This window comes from Pseudopodoces humilis, chromosome 7 (genome assembly GCF_049639895.1).
Source record: "Pseudopodoces humilis isolate 2021_Gansu_Grassland_sample_001 chromosome 7, ASM4963989v1, whole genome shotgun sequence".
Classification (NCBI taxonomy): Eukaryota; Metazoa; Chordata; class Aves; order Passeriformes; family Paridae; genus Pseudopodoces; species Pseudopodoces humilis.
The window spans coordinates 9,050,964-9,064,613 of NC_142206.1; the positions used below are offsets into that span (position 1 = coordinate 9,050,964).

The 13,650-nt window shown below is 37.2% G+C and overlaps 1 protein-coding gene across 2 annotated transcripts in view; it reads left to right on the top strand.

The window, feature by feature from the left end:
- The window catches only part of LOC102102042 (uncharacterized), a 34,488-nt gene that overhangs the window by 476 nt on the left and 20,362 nt on the right, over positions 1 to 13,650 (top strand). The window contains exons 2-16 of one of the 2 annotated variants that reach the window (XM_014260414.2): positions 1,996 to 2,053; positions 2,710 to 2,853; positions 3,589 to 3,735; positions 4,814 to 4,936; positions 5,499 to 5,666; positions 5,900 to 6,085; positions 6,386 to 6,508; positions 6,652 to 6,765; positions 6,886 to 7,207; positions 7,556 to 7,665; positions 8,017 to 8,134; positions 8,223 to 8,314; positions 8,794 to 8,944; positions 12,408 to 12,517; positions 13,330 to 13,453. In XM_014260414.2, the coding sequence (XP_014115889.2) occupies positions 2,009 to 2,053; positions 2,710 to 2,853; positions 3,589 to 3,735; positions 4,814 to 4,936; positions 5,499 to 5,666; positions 5,900 to 6,085; positions 6,386 to 6,508; positions 6,652 to 6,765; positions 6,886 to 7,207; positions 7,556 to 7,665; positions 8,017 to 8,134; positions 8,223 to 8,314; positions 8,794 to 8,944; positions 12,408 to 12,517; positions 13,330 to 13,453 (2,077 nt within the window). In that variant the 5' untranslated portion in view covers positions 1,996 to 2,008. The remainder of the gene's footprint in view (positions 1 to 1,995; positions 2,054 to 2,709; positions 2,854 to 3,588; positions 3,736 to 4,813; positions 4,937 to 5,498; positions 5,667 to 5,899; positions 6,086 to 6,385; positions 6,509 to 6,651; positions 6,766 to 6,885; positions 7,208 to 7,555; positions 7,666 to 8,016; positions 8,135 to 8,222; positions 8,315 to 8,793; positions 8,945 to 12,407; positions 12,518 to 13,329; positions 13,454 to 13,650) is intronic. The other variant, XM_014260415.2, reaches the window with a different exon arrangement.

The window sequence follows — 13,650 nt, forward strand, 5'->3', positions numbered from 1 at the left end:
AAGAAATCTTGTTTGTAACAGGTGCAGGTAATAGCCATATGAATGTCTCAATATATTTTTACAGGGTGTGTGTGGTTTGGTTAACACTGCTTCAGTTTGTGCTCTGTGTAGTATGTTCATGCAGATTTTGGCCAAGATTTTTTACAGGAGCTTTAAGTTCGTGTATGGTGCAGATCTTTTGAAAACAAATTTAGTTTGTTCAGCAGAAGAACCAGCATCTTGGTGGGTAAAAAAGCAAAATTATTTTCTTACTAGGAGGAAATAATTAAATAAAAATGGTTTTCTTTCAGTGAGTGTGTTTTCAACACCAAATTGTTTCGGGGAATGGATTTTAAATAATATTAGGCTTACCTGGATTGTTACACAGTTTGTTTTTCTGCTGTAGGCCTGTGGCAGAGAGGAGGGAGGGGACTGCCATCACCTTCCTCAGTAGTGAGAGCTGGATTGAGGCGCTGCCTAAATCTGTCATGTGCCCCTTGTGCTGCGCTCTGTGGTCTCTGACTCAGGGGACTGAGGAGGCTGGCAAGTGCCCAGATGAATAATACATGATTAGGTTTTTTTAGCTGGATTTGGCTGCAGCTGGTAGGGAATGAGTTAGGAAGACAAAGCTGCCACTGGGGCTTTTCTTTTTGGTAACATCCTATTGTGATCAGAGCTGAAACCTCAGTTGTACTTTGAGTATTAGGAGAAAGTTGTTTTTTAAAATTAAGCAGCATCTGTTGTGACTCATGGAAGTTGTGGACAATAACGAGTTGAGGGATTGCAGCTTTAACTAAAGATTGCAGCTTTAACTTGCTGTCTCTATGCCATAAAAAAAGCAAAACCCATCCTTGGTTGATTTCATGCTGGGTAGGAAAAGCCTGATCAGTTTTGTTTCCCAGCCTGATTTGGAAAACTTGTCAGTGTTTAGTGTCACTGATATAAATAAAAAAAACACCAGGAAGGAGCAGTTGAAGTACTCAGGTAGGAATGCTGGCACGTGAGACCAGCAAAATGATTCCATCAGTTAGAGCTGGAAATGAGATGAAATACTTACAAATGCACCACCGTGTTCCATCTAGTGAGTCATTCTGGCCTCTTTGTACCTGGGTAATCCTTTTGTGTGTCTGGAAGTGAAATGAGCATTTCACTGGGAACAGGTTTTTTGTTACAGCTCTGGAGTAGTTACGAGAGGAGGGTTTTACTTACAGGTTCTGCAAGGAGGATCCAGTCTGGCCTTGTAGGGGTTGTCTGCCATAGGTTGCAGTCTGTGATTTCTGGATTGAGCTTTGAAGTGATGAACTGTTTTTAAAACAGCCTCTGCTATCAGGCTGCATTCTTTCAAAGATAAGCTGTGTGTTAATGCTTACTATAAACTGCTGTCCAAATTCAGGCCTGGTCTGTGGATGTGTAGTTCAGAAATCTGTAATACAGAATGGGAAGGACACATGATATTTTTTTCCTCTGGGTGTTCCTATTTGAGAGTGACAACTACTGAGCAGGTGCAGTGCTGGTTGTACTTTTCAGATAAGCATCAGTCACAGCAATTTAAGCAGTTTGATGTTATTTAATGGTTTTAGCCTTAATGTGTGATTTTTTAGAAATCTGCATTGCTGTGATCCCTGTTTTCTTACAGTGACAGGCAGTGTTTAAGGCCAGGTTAAATATTAGGCAACTATATGTGGTTTGTATCTTCTATTTATATATTGGAGAGGCAGCTGTGCTGAATAATACTCCATGGCATTTACTCTTTACAGACTTCTCTGGATTATTTTTGGAAGTATTGGCATTTTACTGACTGGCAGTTTTTAGAAAAGGCACATTATGCATATTTTGTACATAATTAGAAGTGTTATTTCTCAACAGCTGGTGGTATAGTGGAGATCAGAGGTGCTGTCAGAGCTGAACAAATCACTCTCAAGCATTTCACAACAAGATACATAGAAGTATGAATTAATTATAGTTACTTGAGTCCTTGAGAGTTACTGTGGTATTACTTCATTTATCTTTCCGTAGCCATCGTGGAACTATGTGGAAATGGGGTAGTGGAGATGATTCTCCTTCCAAAACAACAGTAAGTACTGAATTTTTATTAATAATCTTTTAAGACTCTGACACAGAGAATCTTTCATTTTTCATACACTAACCATATGTATTTTCTCTTTTATAAAGCAGTCGTTTGACTAGTTTACCGGGACAGTTTTAGGGCTCTGAAAGTCAGGTTGTATCCTTGTTTCTTATCTCCTTGATATTTAATCTCTTACGCCTGCCACAGCTGCTGTGCTTGTCCTCACTCTGCTTATCCTGCCTTAAGGAAACATCTGTAGGAGTTACATAAGCTCCATCCCCAGGGTGTCTTTGGGTAGAGTAGCTTCAATATCAATATTTTATGGATATTTATTTTATTTAGCAGCACTGCTGGCTGTTGCAACACAAATCCAGTGAATGAGGAAGTTCAGGTGTTCATACCTAGAATGCTTGGATGATTTTGCTATATTTCAAGCCAATATTGCTTAAGCAGTTCATAAGGTTTAGAATTCCATATGACTTGGTAAAAACAGCCTGCTGTAAGTATATATAATCCATGGAAATTTTAGCATTGCATTTGCTGACTGTTGTAATGAAGTGAGACACCAAGTGCAGGCATTTGCAGAGCAGTGCAGTGCCCCATTTGGATTTTTGAAGGCACCCTGAATCTCCCCAGGCTGAATATTCCCTGAATCTTCACAGCACGCAGGCTCCGGGGACATGGAAAGCACGGTGGTGACGGATCTGACAGAGCAGCTGACAAGCACTGAGCTGCTGCTGGCACAGCTAAAGGAGCTTGTCAGGGAGAAGGATGCCGAGATCCGGACCAAAGATCTTCAGTTAAAGGTACTGTGCATGTGTTCATGTCAAAACCATTGTTTAAAATTACCCTTCAGTCCTTTCTGTTATGTTTTAGAGGCTTCTAGTCTGTTACAGCAGCTCTAGAATGGTCACAAGGAGCTATTCTGGAGTCTGGACATTGCTGCTTGTTCCCAGCATGTGTTCTGTTCCAGGATTGAACTAGAAGGAGTTTATATCTAATATCCTGAAGGCTTTTTTGGGTCTTGTTACTCTTTTTAAAAAAATCATAAGGTTGATCTCTTCCTACGAGAGATTTCTTTCTGCCCTTTTTATCTGTGGATGTGAACAACAGAAGTGTTAAAATACTGCATGTTTTAAAACTCGCTATATATTGAGTTCTCTTTAAAAAAAATGAAATAAGCTTTTACACTGTCATGAACGTGTCTTTTTGTATTTTTTAATGAAAAAATAATTAATTCTTCTTGTAAAAAAATCAAGCCTAGAATTTGTATTGTTGTGAAAAAAAATGGAAATTTATATCATAAAGTTTTGAATTCTATACAGTAATAATCACCATATGCAGAAAGCTTAAATAAAGAAGAGAAAATTTAAATAATGAAAATGAAACATTGTAATGTCTCTTCAGGGAAGATATTTTTTGTTAATCACTTCAGATTTCTCCCTCTCTCTCTTTTTTTCTTTTTTTTTTTTAATGGAAGAATTGAAGCAGGCAGTTGTCTGTGTAGCTAATTTAGTCCATCATGACTTTGATGTTTGTAGGAGGAGAAGGAATCTGCTGATGCCAAACTTTCCAAGCTGAAGCTGCAGAACAAAGCCAAGGTTGCATCATTAACCTCGCAGCTGGAGGAACTTAAGAAGCAGTTACCAGTGGCAGGAGGCTTAGAGACCAAAGCAGAACCAAAGAAGGTAAGGTGTTCACACATTTGAAAGCAGATACAATTTCTGGGGTGCTGTAGGTTGTTTTCCATGCTCAGCTCAATGGGGAAATTCAAATTTTGAGCTGAGTTGGGTTAGGATCAGGGTAGACTGAATGGGTGCTGTCAGTTAATCTGTATTTCTATTTAATTCTTTTATTTTTCAATAGAAATCTGGAAAATTGCACATTCCCTTCAAATTGTTATAGTAAAAATTTTTCACTCTTCATCCTATTAGCTGCTCAGAGTTTTGACTGATGTGTATCAGGCAGATAAGAAAGGAGAAGAAATGAGAACAAAACCTGTCTTGTTCCTTAGGAAATGTAAAACTGTCCTTATTAACAAAATGTAAATTAAGTGTTGGAAAGTGACAGGTGTTTTACTGTTAATAAGAGAGTCTCAGATATGTTTGTAGTAACACAATTGTGCAAGTAGACTTGCAGTTCTTCAGAGTAGGACTTCATACAGCTTCTAAAATAACTTTAGTGAGGCTTTAGTTTTTCAGGGGGATCTGTATTTTAAAGCTGTGCTGGAAGGGAATGGTAACAATCAGTTTATTGCAATCCCCAGTTTTCCTCAAAAATGTGCAGTAACTATTTATTCTTCTGATCTTTTTTTGGCTAACAAAACACACTTAGCAATTGCTCTTGATTTCTTGTAATGGCAGATAATTTCTATAAAACAGCAATTACAACTGTGGAAATTCTGATTAAAATATGCTTAGGAATGGTTGAATTTACATTTTTTACCCTAATAGTCCTGTTTTCCCTCTGATATATATGGACTACAGTTGCCAGATTATTTGAGTTTCAATTGCCAGAGGAAGTGAATCTCCTTGCTGCATATTCCAGTCTACTTCTTAGTAGTAATTATAATGAATAATTTAAATACAAAGACTTTTATAAGCTTAATACAAATTCTGTGCCAGCTTCTACATGGAATATGAAATACATAAGAGAACTGAAACACAGTCTATGAGTAAAGTCTGCTTTTTTCATCACTATTATCAGTAGATGTACAGAATGCAGGAGTTACCTGTACATGGAATGCAAATCTCCCCGTTTTTGCAGGCATCAAAAGATGGAGACCAGGAAAATGCTGCAGCAAATCGAGGGAAAATAGTAGTGCTGAGAAGGAGAATTGAAGAGCTGGAATCCCAGATTACACAAAAAAATGAAGAGTTACAGAAAAAGGTGGTGTTTTACATGATGTGACTTTTCACCTTTGTGGCGTAGGATTATGTTTGAATATGTTTATTTAAATGTGTATTCAATTGTGTGCTACTGAACAGCCATCCTGGGAGTTTTGTGTTGAGGAACCTCAGCAAGGGCAGTAGGAACTCTCTAATTGCCTTCAGTGAGCAGGGAATCCTGGATGAATGGAATAGGATACACAAAGATGAGCTCTGTGGGTCAGTGTTGTATTTAAATCTCGTGTTTGAACAAAAATACTGGTTTGCTTCAATTTTCCTTATTGAAAAAGTAGGTCATAACAGGAATAAATGTGAGGCAAGGACTGATTTCATGTTGTGGTGTTTTGTGGACATAACTTCCCTGGGGATGCAGGAATGGGAACGCTGCAGAGTTTGAGAGAGAAAAGTTCAGTAAATAATGATTACACTTTAAACAGAACTAGTTATACATCTGATTGTAATTTTTGGAGTACTGTAACACAGGCAGTAAGGAAGTGATGCAAACCATTCTCTGCTGGAGACAGAAGCACAGACCACAAACAATTCTGCCTTTTCATGTTCAGGATGCTGAGCTGGAGGCGCAGCGCAGCCGTGGGGCTGACATGGATGCCATGCTGGCAGAGAAGGAGAAGAAGCTGGCTGAAAGGGATGCTTACATCAGGGATTTGCAGGTGGCCTGTGGATCCAGTGGTGCTGCCAATGAAATATTCCTGCCTAATGAAGAATTGAAGGTATGTTAGCAGCTAAGTTATAAAATCTTTATAGAGTTTTCAAGGAACCAATGAATTCTGATGTATTAAGTAGTCAGTCCCTCTCTGAAACACTGTCAATTAATTTGAATAAAAATTCTTTACTATGGTCATTTATATATATATTTACTTACTTATTTTGTCCTTACCAAGGAAAGGCTTCCTGATTGCTGTATCATTTTTCTGCTAATTGTCTTTTGGTTTGCATTGTAAAGAACCAGCTGGCAGCTAAAGAGTCATCGCTGCAAAGCATGGAGATTCTGGTGCAGAACCTTACCAAGAAGGTGGGAGACAGTGAAGAAAAGTGCAGCTTGTTCCAGGAGCAGATAGAGAGTCTGAAAAATATTCAAAGCAAGGAAAGAGAACATTTCCAAGGGAAAGAAGCTACATACATGGAAAATGTAAGTAAATGCAAGATTCCAAAAGTTGTATCCAGTTCTTAGGAAAATGGTAAGAGAGCTATAAACCACATTAGAAGAAGAATACAGGTGTTAGAGGAAGAGACTACTGTTTGGGCTTAGTTGGTGGAAACTTAGTAGGAATGAATATAAGTGACTGATTAGTGTATTTAATATTACTGGAAACAAAATTCAGTCTTAATTTGGAATCCATTATCTTGCTGTACCTTTAGTTAGACAGTTCAGTGTGGTTTTGCTATAGTTTGCGGACTGGTCTCATATTTATTTTCTTGGTGGTTTTAGGTACGTGTGTTTCAAAATATTATCCAGGAAAAGGAAAAGGAGCTGGAAGCACAGAGAGAGAAGCATGAGCAGGAGCTTTTTAGATTAGCTGCTAAATCTGATGCAAGTGCTGACCTAGAACAGGTACGTTGCTCTGGAAACTCAGCAGCTTGAATTGGGAATCATGTAATTACTAAACTCTTTGACACAGTTCAAGTGTCTGGTTGGGAGAATAAAAATAAGTCTTTTATTGATTGCTTGATTATTTAACTTTTTATTTTTGTTAGCTACTAAAAGCTTTGAAACAGAAGCTCCATGAAAAGGAAGAAGTCATGCTGGGAAGGACACAGGTGATTGATGTCTTGCAGAAGGAGCTGGATGCCAAGGACCAGCAATTGAAAGTAAGATATGCCATAAGTAGGAGTACAGGTATAAAATCTGATAGTGGTAGGAAAAATACTTTGCATTAAAATTATAAATATTTTTTGTGCTGTGTTGTTTGTTTTTTTTTTTTTAAACAGGAGATTAATGAAAACTTGAAGCGTCTTCTGTCTGAGAAAGAAAACCTCCAGTCTAAACTGGATGCTGAGAAACATGTAATGAGAGCCCAATTAAAAGACATGATGGAGAAACATGAGCTTGAAATGACAAAAGTTAAAGAGAAATACAGTGCTGAACTGCATGAAATTCAAGAGAAACATGAAACTGAGCTGCAAGAGAAAGACCAGGCTCTGGTTGAGCTTCAGAAACAAGTGGCAGAGTTGAGTGGTGGTGGACAGAGTAACTCCAAAGAAGTCAAAGATCTGGGGTCAATAACCAAAGAGAAGATGGAAGATTTGGAAGGTATCCTATTTAAACAGTTGTCACTGACAATATTAAAAGTTTCTTTGCCCCAGACTTTTACAAATTTTGAGGCAATTTCATAACTACTGCAATTAGAACTACATGAAATTTGATGGAATATTATTGCCACAGTAATTAAAGTGATTAAGTGCTATAATACAGAGGGTTAGAGGATTACCAAGATAATCACATGAACTATAAATTTCTCACTGTTTCTAATTCTTAATGTTTTTCTGTAAATGCTGTTGTCTTGTGTGTGTAACTTCCAGTTGCTAACGGAATTACAGACAAGGTTTGTATTTATAATCTCTCTGCAGTTTAAAATAATACCTGCTTCTTGTTTCTTAGTCCAAGTGAAATTGAAAACAGAAGAGGCCAGCAAATCTGAAGCCAAGTTTTTGAAAATGAAAGCTTGGTCTAAATCAAGAATCAAGCAGCTGGAGGATGAACTGAGAAATGTATGTGTAGCTTTGTGTTTAAGGGTCTTTGTCTTTCTCCAACTACTGTGCTTGGAGATTTGATTGGGAAAAACTGTGGGGTAAATAAAATATTACAATAATTTACTTTATGAATTAATATATGAAAATTGAATGGACATAAAGTTTTGATACAAAATGTAGTTTAAATAAAAAATAATACAAATTGTGTTACCAGCATTCAGGAGTACATTTGTTAGAGATGAGCTGCTGTATTGTACTTTAAATATTAGAGAAACAGCTATTCTAGATTCTACTGAAGAATAAGAAAAAAAAAGTACTTTGCTGCGATTTTGCTTTGTTTGAAACCCCCATAACTGTATTTTCTTTCAGTTTTCCTCAAAGAACAATGATATATCTGCCTTAAACAATCGTGTGTCAGAATTAGAAGTTGAAAATGAAGAACTACAGTCAAAACTGCAGTCATTGCATGAAATCAGAACTCAGAATGGTAAATGAAAACCTTTTGCAGATGATCCAAAGTAAAGAGACAAAAGTAAATTCTGTCCTCATGAACCAAATTTATTATGTTTTTGTAGAAGAGCTGCTGAAAAAGCTGGAGCTCTATGAAGAGCAGCAGAGGAAGCTGCAGGCTGATCTCGACCAAGTTACAAAGAGGGCAGCTTCACAGGTTGACTTGAAAATTTATTTGCATGAGTTATTGATTAATGGTGCTAATTGTCATGAAGCATGTCAGCTGGATTTTGGAGCTGAGAATTAATTTGTTGATAGATGGAATTGTTAGTTTCAGTGGCTGTTCAATTGGAGAACAAGATGACAGGTTTTGAATTACTCAAAAAGATTGATTTCTGCTTACTTTGCACACACTTTAAATGACATTTTTCCAGGCAGTTTTATTTATTTAGTTATGTTTAACATGAGTCATCAAAGTGTGCCTGTTATTTTGTAGACAAAATAATTTTAATATTTTTTGAAGTTGTGGGACTTGTTTTTAACATAATCTACAGTATCTGCAATCTACACTGACCAATTTAATAGATTTTTATTTACATAAAATGGTGAATTATGATGTTTTGCCAACTTACAAATGTATTTGCATTTGCAGAGGGGTGTGGTAAATTTATTTTAATACAGAATTTCTCTTGTTAGGCCAGTGAATCAGGTAGTGTGGATGAATTGCAGAGTCAGCTCTTGGAATGGCAGGAAAATGTCTCAGAGTCAGAGGAGGCCCAGGATCAAGTCCGAGAAGAGAAATCTGCCATGGCCTTGAGAATGGCTCAGATTGAGGAGGAGAGAGAAGGTGAATTATTTTATTTCCAGTACAACAATCCCGTTTTTTTTAGATCTGTGTGTGTGTCTATTGTGCTTCAGACTGAATTGATAGCACACCATCGTGACTCATTTCTGTAGTCATATGTATAGTTAGTGAAATTGCTGAAATTTACAATTTCTGCTTTTTCCTATTCCCTTGAGTTTGTTTTTCATACATTCATCTTGTTTTATATAATTTTTTATTAAGTAGATGTGCTGTTCTGTTTGCCATTTGAGCTGCTGCTCTGTAAGACTGCTTGGAAGGCTTAATGTCTGCATATGATAGACGATAAAAATGATAAATCATATTTTATCAATGATAAATAGTTCCCCATTGAAATATTAAAGCTGCCTGTCTAGAGAACTGGTGAAAGTGTGGGGGTCTGTAGTGTTGGTTTGAATTAGAGGAATGTAGGTGGTGCTTAAGCAAAATGTACCTGACATGAAGTTTGTTTTCAAGAAATTTCTCATTAATTCTCTTTAGGTATTTAGTGATCTGTTAATAGGTGCCACTGGTATAGGCCAGCTGAATAATCAGTGGCAGTGGCTTAGAGGTGGTTAAAAATATCAAATTACCTATAGAAAATATAATTTCAAATAATGTCAGGTTTTAGAGCTTGCTAAAGTATTAATCAGCTGATGAGAAACTGAAGTAGCTTCTATTAAAACTTATAAAAGTCTGGTTAAATTTTAGGTAGCTTTTATTGCTCTTTCCATGCCATCTGAACTAAATTACAGTTTTTGTTCCCTTAGTTAACTGCATGGGAAATAATGGCAAATTCTAATGCACATGACCTACCGTCATAATTAATCCAGTTAGATAATTTGAGTCTTCTCTTTTCAATCGGTGTCTGAATTACTTTTCATTTACATGATCCATTTGAAAGTTCAGTTTATAAGCACAGAATGGTATTAAGGATCACATCTCTTTGTTTTGAAGGATGTATGCTTTGGTATTGAAAGGGAATAATACCCCTCCATTAAATCTACCTGTTAGCTCATCTGTGCTGGCCACAGAGCCACATGCAATATTAATAACACTTGTAAAATTTCCTCTGCCTCAGTCCAGGTTTAATTTTGCAATTTTTTTCCCCTTGGGAATAGCATGACCTTTCTGTTTCTTTTTCCTGCCGTTCCACCTGGTGAGCCCTGAGCGTCCCTTCCCCTGCCACTCCTACCCTCCACTGCGATTTGGGCAGCCAGGGAGAACAGTTTCCCATCAGTTTTGTGCATGCAGGTTCCTGCAGCAATGGCCCCTTGGAATATACTGTTGCCGATTTCTCCTCCTCTTGCTTCTTGTGGAGAAAATTGCCAACAGTACCTTGCAAGGTCTGCCATTGATGGTTTGTGGTTTTTAGCAATACATGTAACAACTGCTGGGTTTTAACTTGAGTTTCTCCTGCCTTGCCATACCTGTTTGCTCTTTTGTATTAATGAAATCTTCTTAATTTTTTCACGGTAGTAACAGTTGACTCCATATTTATACTGTATCTAGAGACAAATTTCTTGGCTTGCCACAAGTGATTGTGACTAAGAAAGAATCAAATTCATTCTTAGAACTACCTGAAATTCCGTAGTATTTAAAAAAAAGAAAATATTCTATCCCATAAATTGCTGAGGTTTTGCATGCATTAATATTAGCTACCAATATTTTAAGCCATATGTGAGTAAAATGTAGCATCAATAGTGACTGAAGAAAGTACAGACACATCATAGTTTGTTTATGCGCAGTGCATATCTGAAAAAAGGTATTCTGGGAAGGTTTTAGGTTTTTATGTTCAGTAATTGCAAATTAACAGCTTCTTAAGCTGCTGTAAAACATTTGAAAATGTATTTACTTACTAATTGTTGTTAAAGCAATGCTCAGTTTAACTGGAAGTGTTTTAGCACTTGTCTGAGTATGCTACATTATTCTGAACTCCAATTTCTATATTTCCATTATTCTTGTGGCAGTCGTAGTAATTTCGTTGTTTTTTTCATTATCATATACTTAGGAGCCTAAACATGCTGCGTTCCTACATTACAGTGTCAGAGAAGGGGTTAAATTTTTACCTGGAATAGATCTTATTCTTTGAACCCCTTAACTGGCAGTTCCTGTAAACAGAAGTTTAAGGCCTGAAATCAAAATTTGGCATTTAATTTTACAGCCTTGAAAAAGTATGTATAATCATGAAAAAATGTAAAATCTAGAAAATACACAAAGGTGTTTAAAACACTTAAAAACTGACAGTGCAAGAAGCCAAAGTGTAATTGAAATCAGAAGTATAATCAAATTTATCAATCCCACTTGAAAAGGGTCATTATTTTTTCTTTACTTTTTTTCCCCACTAATTTTTTCTGACAGGACATTAGGTGTGTAATTTTGAAATATTACAGGAAGAATTTAAATCTAGCAGGTGCTGCAGAATTGTGAGTTAAGGAAATCTGTGGTATAGGTAATCCTTGGCCAATTAAGGTAAAAGCAGAGTATTCCCTGTAGGGCTGAATCTCCAAATAGTTCCTGATGTTGACTTCACAGATGAATTGACATCAATTCTCTGATTTTTGTTTGCTGTGAGGACAACTGTGGGTTCATGTGGTTAAACTGAAAGCCAAATTGGTAGTTATCCAATTAATGTAATTTTCAATTAAAGTATGGAGCCATCTTTACTTTCCCTCCCTTTCCCTGGCTGTGCTGTTGCGTCTGCTTTGCATGAAACATGTTGTTTCCTAAACTTTCCCCTGAATGTGTTTCGTTGTATCACAAAACAGATGGGAATGCACTTCAGATGACAAATCATTTCTAACAATGAACAGGATGTATACCTAAGCTTTCATAGTCTTGGTTTATTCAGTGTGTTTATTTACTAGTGATTCTGTACTTGTCCTGAAAAGAATGATGTTACTAATTTGTGAGAAGATGGTTTAATGCCAGTTTGCAGTATAACATGTGCTTGTGACTTCCTCAAATGATCTGGCTTTAGAGCTCATACTAAAATTAAAGTTTTTATAAAAATGAATGTAATTGTTGAGATTAGAAAAGCATCAGCTGAAAAAGCTGTGGTTTTCATCATACAAAGCTGGTATATTTGAATCTGGTAAATTGAATTGAGATGTAATTTGGCCTTTTAATTGATTGGCTTTCCTTCTTAGTATGGTATAACCTCACCCTTTCCACCCTCCTGTATAAAGTCTTCCTTTAGAGCTGATGAAGAAGTGAAGTTAGACTTCAGTTTGCTTCTTCTTAGTGAGATACTCAGACTTTATGTTCTACATAGCAATGTTGGAGGGAAATCAAAAGGTAAACACAGTGGATTTTAATCTTTAATCTTGTTCCTGTCAGTCATTTGTAGGGACTTCACCCTGTCCCTGATCTCTTTTCATGTAGTAGTGTCTGATATAGATGTAAATGCTTTCCTGTGGCACAAAACTGATTGAGGATGACTGGTTCTTTCCTGGCTGCTCCGATCCAGCCATAGTCTCAGGGCAGCAGGAGCTGGAGGAGGAACTGGCCACAGTTCAAGGAATGGGCAGGCTGCAGCAGGCAAGAAGAAAAGGCAGTCAGACCAGCAGGAAGCTGCAGGTGGGTTCAAAGAGATGTGAGTTGATTTTTACCTGTCTGTTAGTAAAAATGTGGAAAGTGCTGTTATTTATGTGGTGCTTTAGTCTTCAAAACATTAGGAGCTTAAGAACATAGATTGGAACTGAAAACATTGATAAATGTAATGATCATGTACATAGCCAGAAGATGATTCCAGTGATTCCAATGGCATCACACCTCTTACTCCTTTCCACTGAAAAATCACGAAGTTCTCTCTGGAGTAATTCCCATGCCTGAGGCCATGTGTGTGCTTCAGATGTTAAAGCCATTTTTTACTTCCATAAAATCTTTACAAATCTCTTTGCTGGTGGAGCTTTACTGAATAATTAGTGTCACTTAATTCAGGTGGACTTCTAGGTAGGTGGTGCTATACCTTGCATGAAAAGATGGTAACTTCTATAAGAATTAGGATGTCATTGTCTCATTAACAAACCATTGGAAGAATACAATTAGTTAACTGATACTTCAGAGAACTGTTAACTTTAGAGATCAGGGTGCAAATTAAGATACCCAAACATTGTTATCCATTAACTTCTCAGATAGCCAGGGGTGTTTTTAAAGGCTTGCAGGTATCTTAAACAATCTGTGGGAGACTTGGCTTTTCTGGAAGTAATAGCTGGAAGCTGGGCAGGCTGCTCTAATCCACAGCAATCCCACATCCTTACATTTAAGTGCCTGAATCAGTGCCGAGTTTTGGGATTTTTGATTGAAACTGTGGTTTTAGTAGCAGAATTATCTTGCCCCTGCTTGCTTCCTTCTTTAAGTTAAACTTCCTTCTCATGTTTTGTGTGTAGGAAGAATTTCCCTTCGATGGCAAACAATGCTTCCAAGAACTGAATGTCACCTTGGATAGCACTGACTCAGCTGAAGGAGAAAACATGGGAGGTTGGTGGCCAGAGTACCCTTCACCCAATGCAGGTGTGATAGCGACTAGACAGTTGATTAAAGCATGCACACAGCATCTGTGTCTATTTTTGTTTTCAAATTCAGCTAACAGCCCATTTGTGGTGTATTCTAATCTTTGTTGGATTTTTTTGGCTTGTGTTTTCTTCCTTTTCATTTACAAGCATGTGCGTGCTGGATGAACTGCCTAGTTCTGGCTCACAAGTACAGCA